This window comes from Elgaria multicarinata, chromosome 9, assembly GCF_023053635.1.
Source record: "Elgaria multicarinata webbii isolate HBS135686 ecotype San Diego chromosome 9, rElgMul1.1.pri, whole genome shotgun sequence".
Classification (NCBI taxonomy): domain Eukaryota; kingdom Metazoa; phylum Chordata; class Lepidosauria; order Squamata; family Anguidae; genus Elgaria; species Elgaria multicarinata.
Genome location: NC_086179.1, coordinates 9546461 through 9560770, shown reverse-complemented (window position 1 = coordinate 9560770; position 14310 = coordinate 9546461). Strand labels below are relative to the sequence as shown.

General features: G+C 43.8%; 1 protein-coding gene across 5 annotated transcripts in view; it reads right to left on the bottom strand.

Moving 5' to 3' along the window:
• Positions 1-1737: 1737 nt before the first annotated feature.
• Positions 1738-14310, bottom strand: part of GATA3 (GATA binding protein 3) — a 61422-nt gene continuing 48849 nt past the window's right edge. For 4 of the 5 annotated variants that reach the window (XM_063134691.1, XM_063134694.1, XM_063134692.1 and 1 more), the window contains exons 4-5: positions 12808-12933; positions 1738-2180 (exon numbers count right to left, since the gene is read on the bottom strand). In XM_063134691.1, the coding sequence (XP_062990761.1) occupies positions 1896-2180; positions 12808-12933 (411 nt within the window). In that variant the 3' untranslated portion in view covers positions 1738-1895. The remainder of the gene's footprint in view (positions 2181-12807; positions 12934-14310) is intronic. The other variant, XM_063134696.1, reaches the window with a different exon arrangement.

Genomic DNA, 14310 nt, shown 5'->3' with positions numbered 1-14310 from the left:
TTCAGGAGTCTGTGGGATCTGGGAGGGATCTGAAACGTTGAGTGCTTGCTTGAAACATGCTGCATGCTCAAGTCCTTCTGTCACTGTAAGCTCTACACCCATCATCCATCCCTATCCTATTGTGCTTGCTGTCACTCTGGTGCCCATCAAACAGAAAAGTAAAAAGGGCTTAAACTACCTTTCATTCATCATAGCTTCTTAGCCCCTGTGCCTAACCTTCTGAATTTTTGCAGTTTCCTTGCCTAAGGACCCATCTACAAGGCATGCCATTTTCATACACGTTGCCCCAAAAACACATACCGAGGGGGTGAAAGGGAAGCAAAACTTAGGCGCATAGGAAGCTGACTTTTGGTCCACTTCTGTCAGTAGTCAACCCTGACTGGCAGGGGCTCCACTTTTCCAAACCTTCCTGTTAATGTTGGGGATTGGACCTTGGGCCTTCTGCATGCAACGCAGGAGCTCTTGCCACTGAGCTTTGGACCTTCCAAAAGAATGACAAAGCTAGAGACTTACATTAACAATATTTTTAATAAGACCTCTCCCAAAAAGGTAAAAATAAGTCTAGTGATTATAAGGGACAAGGAACCAGAAAACAGGCTATTTCTCTGCTTTGCTGGGACACCTGGGACATGTATTCTTAATGCTTCTTATTAAAAGAATCAACAGGGAAAGAGCAAATGAGCACGTCACCTCGGCTAGAATCTTTTAGGTTTGCCCCCGTAGCAAGAGCCATATTGCACTCCCATGGAATTGTACTCACAAGACTTGCCATCACTCCAAAAGCACCAGCCAACATCAAATCAACAGAATTTAATCTAGTTTATTCTCCAAAAAAAAAAAAAGAGAGAGGAAAAAATATGAAAACAAAACCAAAAGCGCAGTTCTTAACACTAGCAGTAAGTAAAATTTGTACAACCATTCAGTCTGTATCATAGGATGAAATAAATCTACATCTTGTATCTTATTTTGGTGCTTTGAGTTATACATACAAACAACAATTACAGGAACTTGTTCACAATGTGTATAGGCCTGGACGAATTCGTCGCAGCAACAAGCCGAATGTCACACCAATTGCCCTGAAACCGTTCACGACTTCCCTATTGTTCAGAGGCCCACAGCCTGGAATGGATGATTTGCCTACAACTTGGATTAATTAATTTATTCTTTTTAATGCGTCAAAACAACTTGAGCCAGTAAGTGAGGAACGAGAAAGAGAGAGAGAGAGAGAGAGAAAGAGAGAAACACACAACTGGCAGTTTGTCCATTTGCCGGTTTGACCTCGTTCGTCTCGGACTGTACCGTGAAACATTCCTCTCAGTATTTCATTTGTGGTGCTTCGACCAACTACTCCAAGCTGTCGCTTTTCCTTGCTTTTTTTATTTTTCTTTCGGTTTTCTTCTTCTTTTTACAGCTAACCAGATGTCAGAGTCTTCTTCAAAAATGTACAGAATTTCTTACAATATAAGTTATACAGTGTTCAGCATCAACCTGCTTCTCTTTGGGGGACGAGGGGAAGGAGAGTCGGAGGAATGGTCTGTTGTTTTTCTTCGCAGCACTAGACACCCTGTTCAAGAGCGAACTCGTGTCGGAATGGCTTATTCACAAATGGGATCTCGAATGCGGCGGTTTGAGAACGCACCAACACTTGATGAAGCAGCCAAGAGTCACCTTTCCACAATATTTTTCATTTGTTTTTATGCCTTCAACCAGCTTTAAAATATATATTTATATCTTGTCTTGTGTGTGTGTGTGTGTGTGTGTATGTGTGTGTTTTTCCATTTGTGTCCAAGGGCAAAATCGCTCGCCTGCAACGAGGCAAGTATATGAACGCACCTCTCATTTTGAGAACTTAAAAAGCATTCTAGCAGGGAAGTCTCTCTCTCTCCGATATGTTTTTAGCCCATGGCAGTGACCATACTGGACGGATGGTGAGGTCCAAAAGACAGGCCGGACGGCGGGTGCATCGGGGTCGGCGTGGTGAGCATGTGACCCGAGTGACTGAAAGGTGAAATGTGGCTGATGGAAGACATGTGTCTCGAGAGGGCGGCAGGGTTGAAGGAGCTGTTCTTGGGGAAATCGTCCAAGCTGTCGTGGACCTTTTTGCACTTTTTCGACTTGCTAGACATTTTTCGGTTTCGGGTCTGGATGCCTTCCTTCTTCATAGTCAGGGGTCTGTTAATCTAAACAAAAATCAATTAATTTTTTTGTGGGGTTGTCTCGTCTCCATCCCCGCTTTCCCAAAATCGCTTGCAAAAACAGGGCCAAAGCACAAGGGGGCTGTAAGAAAATCGAGACCCGCTTCAAGTTAGAGGGGGCACGCAATAAAATGCCCCTCCTATGTTGCCCCCTCCAGCTGGGAGCTAATATTTTGGTGGCGACATGCCACCATTTTGAATTTTCCGCAGTGCTCAGCTCCTAAGTTAGAATCACTTCAGTGAACTGAGGAGAATTAAAATGGTGTCCCATCCCACATCCATGCTGGTTTGGTTTCAACTTAAGATGACTGCTAAGTTAATTATTTTTTTAATTCTCGACTAATTCTGTAAAGCTCATGCCCAACACTACTAACAGTAAACCGCCCAGGGAGCTTTGGCTGTTGGGCGGTATAAAAATGCAATAAATAATAAATAATAACAATAAAAACACAGAAATGGATCATCAAAGCCAAAGCAGCAACAGATAAAACCAGTAATATACAGCCAAAAATTATTTAAAAGCTTGTTCATCCAGTGGAGGCTGGTGGCTCTGTTGTCAGCAGGGCAGTGAATCCACTCCGGGTTTCAGTAAGAACCAGTCAGAACTCTAAGTGAGCTATCCAGATGCACCTTGGTTAGCTCCTTGAGGCTCATGACTGGTTCTGGCTGAAACCCGGGGTGGATTCACTGCCCCACTGACATCAGAGCCACCAGCCTCCATTGTTTTCAACAATATAGTTTGTAGGGATGTGCACAGACCCCCCCCCCCGCTCCGCGGGCCGATCCGAAAATTTCGGATCGGCCCGCTCCGCGCCGCTCCGCCCATACTCTGCTCCTCTTCGGAGCGCCGCAGTGGAGGGGAGTGGTGCCAGGTAAGGCCGGGAGAGGAGGGCAGGGGGGGTTACCGGGCCCTGCCGCCGTCGCCGCACGGGCAGCAACGGCAGCAGAGCCCAGTAAGGGACCAAGGGGGAGGGGGGCCTTACCTGCCTCCGTCCGCGGTCCCTCGGCTTCTTCAATTGAGCCCGCGGTTCAACCAGGAAGTCTGGGCCGTGTGGCCCAGACTTCCTGGTTGAACCGCGGGCTCAATTGAAGAAGCCGAGAGACCGCGGACGGAGGCAGGTAAGGGAGAGGAGGGGGGTTACCGGGCCCTGCCGCTGTCGCCGCATGGGCGACAGCGACAGCGGCAGGGCCCGGTAAACCCCACTTACCTTTCCGGCAGAGCTCCGGATCGAGGCGAAGGATCTGCCTTCACCTCGATCCTCTTCGCCACGCTTCGCCGGGCCCCCCAATCCTCTTCGCCTCCGCCTTAAGGGGAGGCGAAGCCCCCCGCTCCGCTCCTGCTTCTCCGGTCCGATTAGAAGCGGAGCACATCCCTAATAGTTTGATGGCTTGCCAGGGGACATGGTTGGGGAACCACAACCAAAAAGACCCTTCTCACCTGCACACATCTACTTCACAGAACGTGAGAAAGTACCACGTTCTAACCAATATTTCGAATGAATAAATATGAGGGTAGGGACCGTGTTCAGACAACACACTAAGCCATGGTGGTTAAGCAGCTAAACATTATGGCGTAGCTTGTCATGTGAACCATGACTTAGTGCGTTGTGTGAACCATTCCTAACCCTGGTAGCTACATAACCACGGTTTAAACACGCTCACTAACCATTTGCTGCAAAAGGGGTAGCAGCCTAACCATGGCTTAGTGTGTTGTCTGAACAGGCCCTGTTTCTGCTTGTCTGGCCTGAAATTCCTGTCACACAAACGGTGGTGCAATCAGGGTAGGACATTTGGGGCAGACATCTGGGGCTCTACTCACAGATGGGCCTCTGGCTCAACTCATTTTGGAGTGAAGTAATAGATATCTAAAGCAGGAGTTGGGATACCTACGGCCGGAGGCCAAATCCAGCCCTCCTGAGGTCCCCCTCTGGAATTAGCTCAGCAATACTACAAACGAGAAAGATCTTGGAATGGTTGTAGATCGCAAGCTGAATATGAGCCAACAGTGCGATATGGCTGCAAGAAAGGCAAATGCTATTTTGGGCTGCATTAATAGAAGTACAGCTTCCAAATCACGTGAGGTACTGGTTCCTCTCTATTCGGCCCTGGTTAGGCCTCATCTAGAGTATTGTGTCCAGTTCTGGGCTCCACAATTCAAGAAGGACGCAGACAAGCTGGAGCGTGTTCAGAGGAGGGCAACCAGGATGATGAGGGGTCTAGAAACAAAGCCCTATGAAGAGAGACTGAAAGAACTGGGCATGTTTAGCCTGGAGAAGAGATGATTGAGGGGAGACATGATAGCACTCTTCAAATACTTAAAAGGTTGTCACACAGAGGAGGGCCAGGATCTTTTCTCGATCCTCCCAGAGTGCAGGACACAGAATAACGGGCTCAAGTGACAGGAAGCCAGATTCCGGCTGGACATCAGGAAAACCTTCCTGACTGTTAGAGCAGTACGACAATGGAACCAGTTACCTAGGGAGGTTGTGGGCTTTCCCACACTAGAGGCCTTCAAGAGGCAGCTGGACAGCCATCTGTCAAGGACGTTTTAGGGTGGATTCCTGCACTGAGCGGGGGATTGGACTCGATGGCCTTATAAGCCCTTTCCAACTCTACTATCCTATGATTCTATGACGCTAAAATACAATGGCATTTTTGGGAATTTTGGCCCTTCCCACAACTGAAATGTAGCCCCTGAGAGCTCATCCAAAACAGAATTCAGTTTTCCAGCTGAAAGAGATCCCCACTTCTAATCTAAGAGCACCCCCACCCATACGAACACTTAAACCTAAAGCTTTTAAAACTTGATGTTGTGCAGACTTCTACTGTTACTTTCTACTGTTAGTTTTACCCTACCCTGTGCCTGCTTACCCTACCCTGTACCTGTTTGCATTCTCTTCCCCTCCTTATTGTTTTACTATGATTTTATTAGATTGTAAGCCTATGCGGCAGGGTCTTGCTATTTACTGTTTTACTCTGTACAGCACCATGTACATTGATGGTGCTATATAAATAAATAAATAAATAATAATAATAATAATAATAATAATAATAATAATAATAATAATAATAATCCCAGAGTCTAAAAGGACCTAACTCCACCAGCTTATCTAAATCTAAATGCTGGCACTGGCGAAGGCCCCAAAAGCTAAAAACTACCCCCAAATCACTCCAATTAAAATTTAAAAATTGGAATAAACATTCCCTTAACTTTCCCACATACAACAACCCAAGGAAGCTGCTTCTAGAATCTGCCATTCCATCTCGTCTTTTCCCTTTCTTTGCTGGTATTGTCTAAATTATTTATTTATTTATTTATTTTATTACATTTCTATACCGCCCAATAGCCGGAGCTCTCTGGGCGGTTCACAAATTATATATTATATATATAAATTATATATTTATATATATATAAATTATATATTTCCCCAAACGTCTAGCAGTGATCTCTCTCAAAGGGGTGAGGCAGGTTTTCTCAATAAAACAAACTGAACCTTTGCATGCTCACTAAGCAAATAACTTTTTGATATGCAGGGGGCAGGGCTTCTTGCACAGAAGTTAAATAAGTAAATAAATAAATAAATTCAAGGGGGTGTGGTTTGCTAACACCTTCATCCCTATGTTAACTTGGCAGGATGTTAACGGGATGTCATCGGCCGGTAGATACTGGCTCTGTTCAGACAACACGTTAGTCAATGCATTCCACTCAACGCTTGAGTTTCTAGAGGGTACTCCCCACATAACATGTTCTAACTCCACTGTTGTGTGACTGTGGGCTACCATGGAGTTGCCAGGGGACTCTGTAGCCAGTGGGAAAAGTCAACACAATGCAACGGAAAATTCCACAGAGCCCTCTACACAACATGCAACACAACAGTTGTGTAGAACTCTCCTCTGAACAGCGTGGATATTCTGCATGGAGTGCTTTCTTTTCAAAAAAAAAAAATCACCATTGCGTGGAATTTTCCCACCAGACAACATGTTTCATAACAGTAATGTAAAAACTCTACCGTTGTGCCACTTTCTCAGCAATCACTAAGTCTTAAAGAAGAGGGCTGTTTCAAAACCTATGTATATCTATCTATCTAAACATATTTCGAGGCTGCCTTTCAGGGTCATCCGGTCTGTTTCAGGGAAGTGACGCTCAGGGGGACCATTTTATCTTTTTCTTGAGTGTTTCTTTTTATGAAAAGAAGAAAGGGAAGAGGGTAAGGAGAAAGGTGGAAAGCATGAAAAGTAAGGAAGTGTAGTCTGAAGTCTTCTCCCAGGTCAGACTCTTTCTCCACCTAGGTCAGTGCAATCCTGTGCATACTTACTCAGAAGTATATCCTGCTTAACTTAAAGGGAGTTCATCCCATTAAGTAAAAGTGCATAGGTCTGCATCCTTACACTGATTTAAATAGCAATTCCCCCTTCCTAATGTATCGTGAGAATTGTGGTTCCGCAAGAGTTATATAGGAGGAGGAGTTTTAACATAATTGTATGTATATGTGTATATATAATATACATATATATATAAAAACTACAATACCCAAGATTCTTTAGAGGAATATTTTAACATCATTTTCTTTAAAGGTCCAGCAATTGTATATATTAATGTTTTGGAGCAGCTTTCTCTCTGGACTGAAGACTAACTGCACTATCAACATTTGAATGGGTGGTATATATTTGGCCTACCTTTCTTGAAACTTATGCATAAACTCTCCTTGCCCTCATTTTTTTTTTTAAAGAATGTTGTACTTGGTGGAATATTGAGATTTCTCTGAATATAATTTTCTTATCTTTTTTCATTTTTTCTTTTCACGATTTGTTTTGTGTTGTTTAATTCACCATAAAAAGAAAAAAAAATTAAAAAACAGCAGCCTTCTCCAACAAGATGCACCCCACCACCACCACCAAATGTGTTGGACTGCAACACCCATCATGTCCACCCGGCTATGGATGGTGGGAGTTGTAGTATCTGCATGGCACTATGTTGGGGAATGATATTTTAGACGAAGACAAGCTGTTTAAGATAACCTGGGGTGATGAATAAACAGACAAAGTTGCTTTTGATCATGTGGTAACATTGGAGGTTGCATTTTCCCTGAAATGTGCTGTGTGATTCTTTTGTTATATTCATGTCCTCTGGGTTGTGTAATACAAAGCAAACCTTGCATTGAGCCTTTTCCATGGTCCTTGAATAGTAGTATTGTATTCTTAAGTAATTTGGTATTTTATTATTTTAATTGTTTTTAATCCACCTGGAGAACATTTGTTATTGGGCAGATTAATAAGCAAATAAATGAATTGCAATATATTCAATTGGAAATGTCTTCGAATATAAAATGGCTGGTTTTGCCAATACGTCAGCTGCCTGGGATTCTTTTTTTTTTTTTTAATATTCAAAAGAATCGAGATATTAAATCAGACATTTGTAGCAGAGATAGTCCCAAAGGAGGAAAGCCTATGAAAAAAATACGGGCAGCGTGAGGTAGGCAAACCCCATTTCTCCATTCCATTTCCAAAGAAAGACCACATCTTTGTCTCAAGAAATGTCACTGTATGAGTCATATCATTATTTGGGAGCAGGGGAGGGTTTAGCTCTGCTTTCCTTTCACCCAAAATGATTTGCTCAACCAAGAATGGAAGTAGAGATGGGTGTAGCAGTGATGAAAGCTAACCCAGCTTTAAGTCAGAAATGAATACGCTTATTAGAAAATCTACCCCATCTAAACCCAGTTAGCTTTGAAGGGGGGTTGTGTGGGAGGGCAGAACTCAACCCGCTTATTTCTGAAGCATTACATAAAAGTGAGTGACTACTAGGAAAAGTACAAGGGATAGCAAAGCAACTGAGAAAAATCTCTCTCTGTACCTTCCATTCATATTCTTTTAATACCAAGCAAGGCATAAAAATGTCCTTAAACCCAATCTTTATTATTACTGTTACTCCAATCCATAAGATGCTGGATTCAAGAGGCAGCTGGGCAACCATCTGTCAGGGATGCTTTAGGGTGGATTCCTGCATTGAGCAGGGGGTTGGACTCGATGGCCTTGTAGGCCCCTTCCAACTCCGCTATTCTATGAGTCTATGCTTCGCCTACCCATTTTCCCAAAACCCGTAGCTTCACTGCTGTGAAGCAGCATCAATAGCATTGTATGGCAGGAGTGAGCGTGGGAGCTATCCAGCCAGGAAAAATTGCAGCACCACTGTCAGATGACGGTAATGGGTAGCAAATCTCGAGGGGCCGAAAACCACGAAAACCTTTTGGTTTGTTTATTTTCTGGCAACTCTGCGCAACTTGGAAAGCCTGTAGCAGTGCTTCTGTGCTGCCACAGTTCATTGAATGTCTGCGTTCTTCATCATGACTAGCCTTACTTTTGTTCCCCAGACTTTAATATTGCCATGGGGGGCATTACTAGGCGTGTCAAGCCCACCCCCTGCCCTGCATCCCCACATCTACCCTGCACTGGGATTTGCCCCTAACTACACCCACTCTCTTAATCCAAACTAAAGCCAACACTGACGGACGACAAACAATCATGGTGACATCAGAACAATGGGAAAAAGCATCGTAAAACGACGTCTCGAAAAAGCAGTCTTGCAGGGTGTTACATGATGTGGCATTGAGTTGGCATCTGCATCATATAAACCATGGGACGCAACTGCACAGCCACAACGAGGTATATAGAGCACTAAGAGGACTCTATTGAGCTCCCATTCGATAAGCTATTTCCTTAAGCCCTATACTTCTCCTCAGCTGATTTTACACCTAGATATGAGACTGGAAAATTCTGGATATGGAGGAAATTTCTGAGAGTGCCTTGGACTGCAAGAAGATCAAACCAGTCCATACTCCAAGAAATAAAGCCAGACTGCTCACTTGAGGGAATGGTATTAAAGGCTAAACTGAAGTACTTTGGCCACATAATGAGAAGACAGGACACCCTGGAGAAGAGGCTGATGCTAGGGAAAGTGGGAGGCAAAAGGAAGAGGGGCCGACTGAGGGCAAGATGGATGGATGATATTCTGGAGGTGACGGACTTGACCTTGGGGGAGCTAGGGGTGGCGACATCCGACAGAAAGCTGTGGCATGGGCTGGTCCATGAAGTCACGAAGAGTCGGAAGCGAATGAACAAATAAACAACAAAAATGACACTGAAATCTACCCATCATGGTATATAACCAAGAGCAAATTCATTATCTGAGTTCCATTCTTTATATAGCCAAAATGGCATCAGGGTGGAAACACCCCTTTTTTTAAAAAAAAATAACCTTATTAGGTGGGGGGGGACCCAAAGCAGCCCATTGAAGACTGAGCATGCTCAGTGACCATGGCTGTCCAGGGAAGAATGGAAACATGGCATGTGGGTGGAATGGTATTTACTGGGAAAGGGTATCACTGCTTGGTTGGCACACCGAACAAGAGCATTTCACACTGCAACAGTTTGTTGCCAGACTGTCTTGTTTCACTTAATTTCACTGCCCTTTGCTATGATTTGATCTGATGTTTCCAGAACAGATACGGCAGACACTTTTACCCACTAAACTAGATCAAGTTCACTTCTTTGGAGGGGTCGTTTGTGTAATTCTGGGCAGTTAAAGTAGCTTTTTCTTTTTCTCCTACCCCCAAGAGGCAGGAGCACGTACAAACATGCGTGTTTGTCTGGAATGACCTGTGTGCATTCTTTTCTCAAAGCTTTGTAAGAGCATGAGATTGCCAGGTTTTCGTTTCTGTTTTGCAATAGGGATCCTGTGCTTTTGGCAGCTGCCTGGAGAGATTTAACCATGGGACACTTTTCTTGTGGTAGAGATAGTATGCCTGTCTGGACAACACACTAAGCCATGGTTAGGCCGTTAACCCTTTTGCAATAAATGCTGTGAGCTTGTTTAAACCACGGTTATGTAGCCACCATTATTAAGAATGCTTCACATGCCATGCTAAGTCAAGGTTCCCGTGACACACTAAGTCATAATGGGCCTGTTCAGACAACACACTAAGCCATGGTTAGGCTCCAATCTCAGTGGGATGGTGAATCCTGCCCGGGTTTCAGTTAGAACTAGTGAGAACTCTAAAGGAGCTGTCGAAGATGCGGAAGCCCAGAGCAAATTTACCACCCAACAACATCAGAGCCACCAGCCCCCACTGGTATAACTGCAATAAACACGTATGTTTCTCCTGTTTGCTCTGCCCTTATTTTACTACTCTTCTTCCTCCTTTCTCTCCCTTCTGTCATGTTCTAGACTGGAAGCCTCTTGGGGCAGGGATCTATCCCCCTTCTCATTTTTTGTAAACCACACTGGGCCTGTTCAGACAAGACACTAAGCCATGGTTAGGCCATTAACCCTTTTGTAGCAAATGGTTAGTAAGTGTGTTTAAACTGTGGTTTTGTAGCCACTATGGTTAGGAATGGTTCACACAACGCACTAAAAGCTCCATCCGACGAGCGTTTTATTGCGCACTCGTTACCGGGCACTCAACGGATTTTTCACAGGTCCCTCACATGGCGTTGTCTGCCTCCCGCACCCCTTATGGCCTTCCTCGCACGACAAAAAAACCCCTCATTAAGTCCGATGTTTTTTAAACTCGGAATTGCTGCTCTCTGCTGCTGTGTGCAGGAGAAGCAGCGCCATTAGAACAGCAGACTCAATGGGCCTCGTGCTCCTTGCGTACTTCCTCTTTTGAAGGAGGAAGGAACTTGAGGAAGGAAAACACAGGCAGAGAAGTGAGGTAGAAAGCGTGTTAACCCCCGGTGTGATGGAGGTGTAAATCATGGTTCACACAACACACTATGCTATAATGTGTAGCTCAAAATGCATAACCACTGTGGCTTAGCGTGTCATCTGAACATGATCTATGTGATGAGGAGGAGAAGGCTTTGCCTTTGATCTGTGTGTTGAGGAGAGCAGAACTGGAATCTCTTAATGCCTTTAGGAGCTCTACAAGAAAAAAAGAGGGCAACGTGGGCCAGGCAGAATTGAGACATAGCCTATATAGGGAGTATCCCTGCCTATGCTTTCTTTCTGATCAATCAGGATTCAGATTACTTAGTCAATAATCCAGTGTTGTATCGTGGCAAGAACACTGGACTAGAAAGAACCAGGTTCAATTCCTCACTCAGCCATAAAGTCTTCTGGATGATCTTGGGCCAGACACTATTTCATAAAATCATAGAATCATAGAATAGCAGAGTTGGAAGGGGCCTACAAGGCCATCGAGTCCAACCCCCTGCTCAATGCAGGAATCCACCCGAAAGCATCCCTGACAGATGGTTGTCCAGCTGCCTCTTGAAGGCCTCTAGTGTGGGAGAGCCCACAACCTCCCTAGGTAACTGATTCCATTGTCGTACTGCTCTAACAGTCAAGAAGTTTTTCCTGATGTCCAGCTGGAATCTGGCTTCCTTTAACTTGAGCCTGTTATTCCGTGTCCTGCACTCTGGGCGGATCGAGAAGAGATCCTGGCCCTCCTCTGTGTGACAACCTTTTAAGTATTTGAAGAGTGCTATCATGTCTCCCCTCAATCTTCTCTTCTCCAGGCTAAACATGCCCGGTTCTTTCAGTCTCTCTTCATAGGGCTTTGTTTCCAGACCCCTGATCATCCTGGTTGCCCTCCTCTGAACACGCTCCAGCTTGTCTGCGTCCTTCTTGAATTGTGGAGCCCAGAACTGGACGCAATACTCTAGATGAGGCCTAACCAGGGCCGAATAGAGAGGAACCAGTACCTCACGTGATTTGGAAGCTATACTTCTATTAATGAAGCCCAAAATAGCATTTGCCTTTCTTGCAGCCACATCACACTGTTGGCTCATATTCAGCTTGTGATCTACAACAATTCCAAGATCCTTCTCCTTTGTAGTATTGCTGAGCGAAGTATCCCCCATCTTGTAACTATGCATTTGGTTTCTATTTCCTAAATGTAGAACTTGGCATTTATCCCTATTAAATTTCATTCTTAGTTTGCCCACCTCACAGGGTCGTTGTGAGGAGAAAATGAGTGAGGACAGATAAAAAGGTATTAAAATTGGCCAGTGTCAGACAAAATGATAATATTATCCAGACTGGCCTCTGCTATATAATGTTTAGATTAGATCCTGTTGCTGTAGTTCAAGAGTACAAGTGAGCGGATCTTTGGCAAAAGGTGGACCAACAGTCTAAGATGCTGGTTGAACATGGAGTAAAGTAAGCAAGCACAGTGGAGTTAACTAGTAACTACAAGACATTTCAAGACATTCCCGGACCAGGTCAGAAGTGAATGAAAAACTGTCTTGTGGTTGCTAAGCAATGAAATGCACCTTCATCCAGTTAAGGAATATATAGTGTAATAGTTTGACTCCTCTTGCTTCCTTTCTATACTGCAATGCTATGAAGCCCCCATGGGAACCATTTATACCCTATTTGTACACCTTAATTCAGGATGCATTAGAATTCACTGAACAGCATCCATGTGCATTGAAGTGCACCATATTCAACCACAGAGGGCCCTAAACAGGAGCTGTCCAAATGAGTCCGGTGATTAATCGGGCTTTGCCATTGCATTTGCTCCTCTAATTCAAAAAAGATTTGTATTTTATTTTTAAAACTGCTATAACTTAACCCCAGAGACATTCTTGAGAGAGTTACCGCCTCACTTACATTGTGGAGCTTGTAATAGAGCCCGCAGGCGTTGCACACGGGATCACCATTGGCGTTCCTCCTCCACAGAGTGGTGGTGGTGGTCTGGCAGTTCGCACACGATGTTCCTGCCCTCCTTGCCGCAGACTACAGAGAGAAGAGAGAGTACAGTCATGTAACAATAATGTAAGGAGGTGAAATCTTCCAGAGTAGCAAACTATAGGAAGACTAGATGGTCACCACAATTAGTAGGACATTATATGGCATGTTGCAACTACAATATAATTGCAGGGATCAAATCATGTTATTTATTATGGGTTGGATGCAGATGTCGTCATATGCAAAGGAGATCCTTTGAACTCAATAGCACTTAAGCTAGACATGGCTAACTCCGGTCCCATTGATTTCAATGGGCCCATTCTAAATATGAGTACATCTGTATTCAACCCATTATTATTATTTTTAAATAATTTTATTTTTCTACAATACTTAAACATACACATTACATCCTTGTATTCAACCCATTATTATGCATCTCTCAACATTGGATCGAAGCGGTATGGGGTTGATAATAATGTAGATTGCAGTATTCCACAGATTAATTCAATCAAAGCAGCAAAATAAATAATCTGTTATTCATAACACACATGAAATTAATTTTATCCATTGGGATTGTTTGAGATTTCTTTACAATAGCAACTTGCGACAACCCAAAATATGGAACAATTCTTCCCGTTGGTTTTCCATTTATTAGAGGGAAAAAGTATTAAATATGAACAGTCCAGAAAAATTAGAAGTAGTAACAACCTTGTAAGCATCAAGAATGAGGATCTTTAAACGAAACTTGCTAGAGGGTCAGATAACGGCACTTATTTCCAAAAGCTAACATAGTAGCAATAGCATAGGTCTATCTAGTCCAGCCATCCCGCCTTAAATCAGGAATTTAATTGAGCCAGGTTGGAGTTTAATTTGAGCCAGGTTTGTTGCAGAAGCTGTTTGGAATGCCAAGGACTTCACAAATGTAAGAAGAGCCAATGAAAATGATGGTGCCTTTGAACATGTGCAGTGTGTATTTCTACCACTGATGAACCACCATAAGAAGCCTTCCCGTAGGTTCTGGATTGGCCTATATCCTTCCAACTCTTGATGCCCACCCTACAATATCTCTGACAGAAGGCTACCCATGTCCCCACCTAGAACACTGTCCTAATCAAATAACATTGTGTATCCATATTGTATTTTTTCCCTAAATTCTGAAAACACTTCCTAGGCACTACTTCAATAACTCTTTAAAATAAAAAGTTAGTATTGTTAAACCCATTTTACAGATAAGCCGAGAGAAGGGTTTTGTTAAACCAGCTACTAAATCCCTTGTTGGCAAGAGATCTGAATGAGAAACATTTGCTTAACAGCTCATGCCCTACCTTACAGCAACTCTCCAAAAGAAAATATTGACACTATTGCATCATATCCCACAAGGGAAATGGCACGTAAGCGACGAGGTCCTTCCTCTGTTGGCAATCG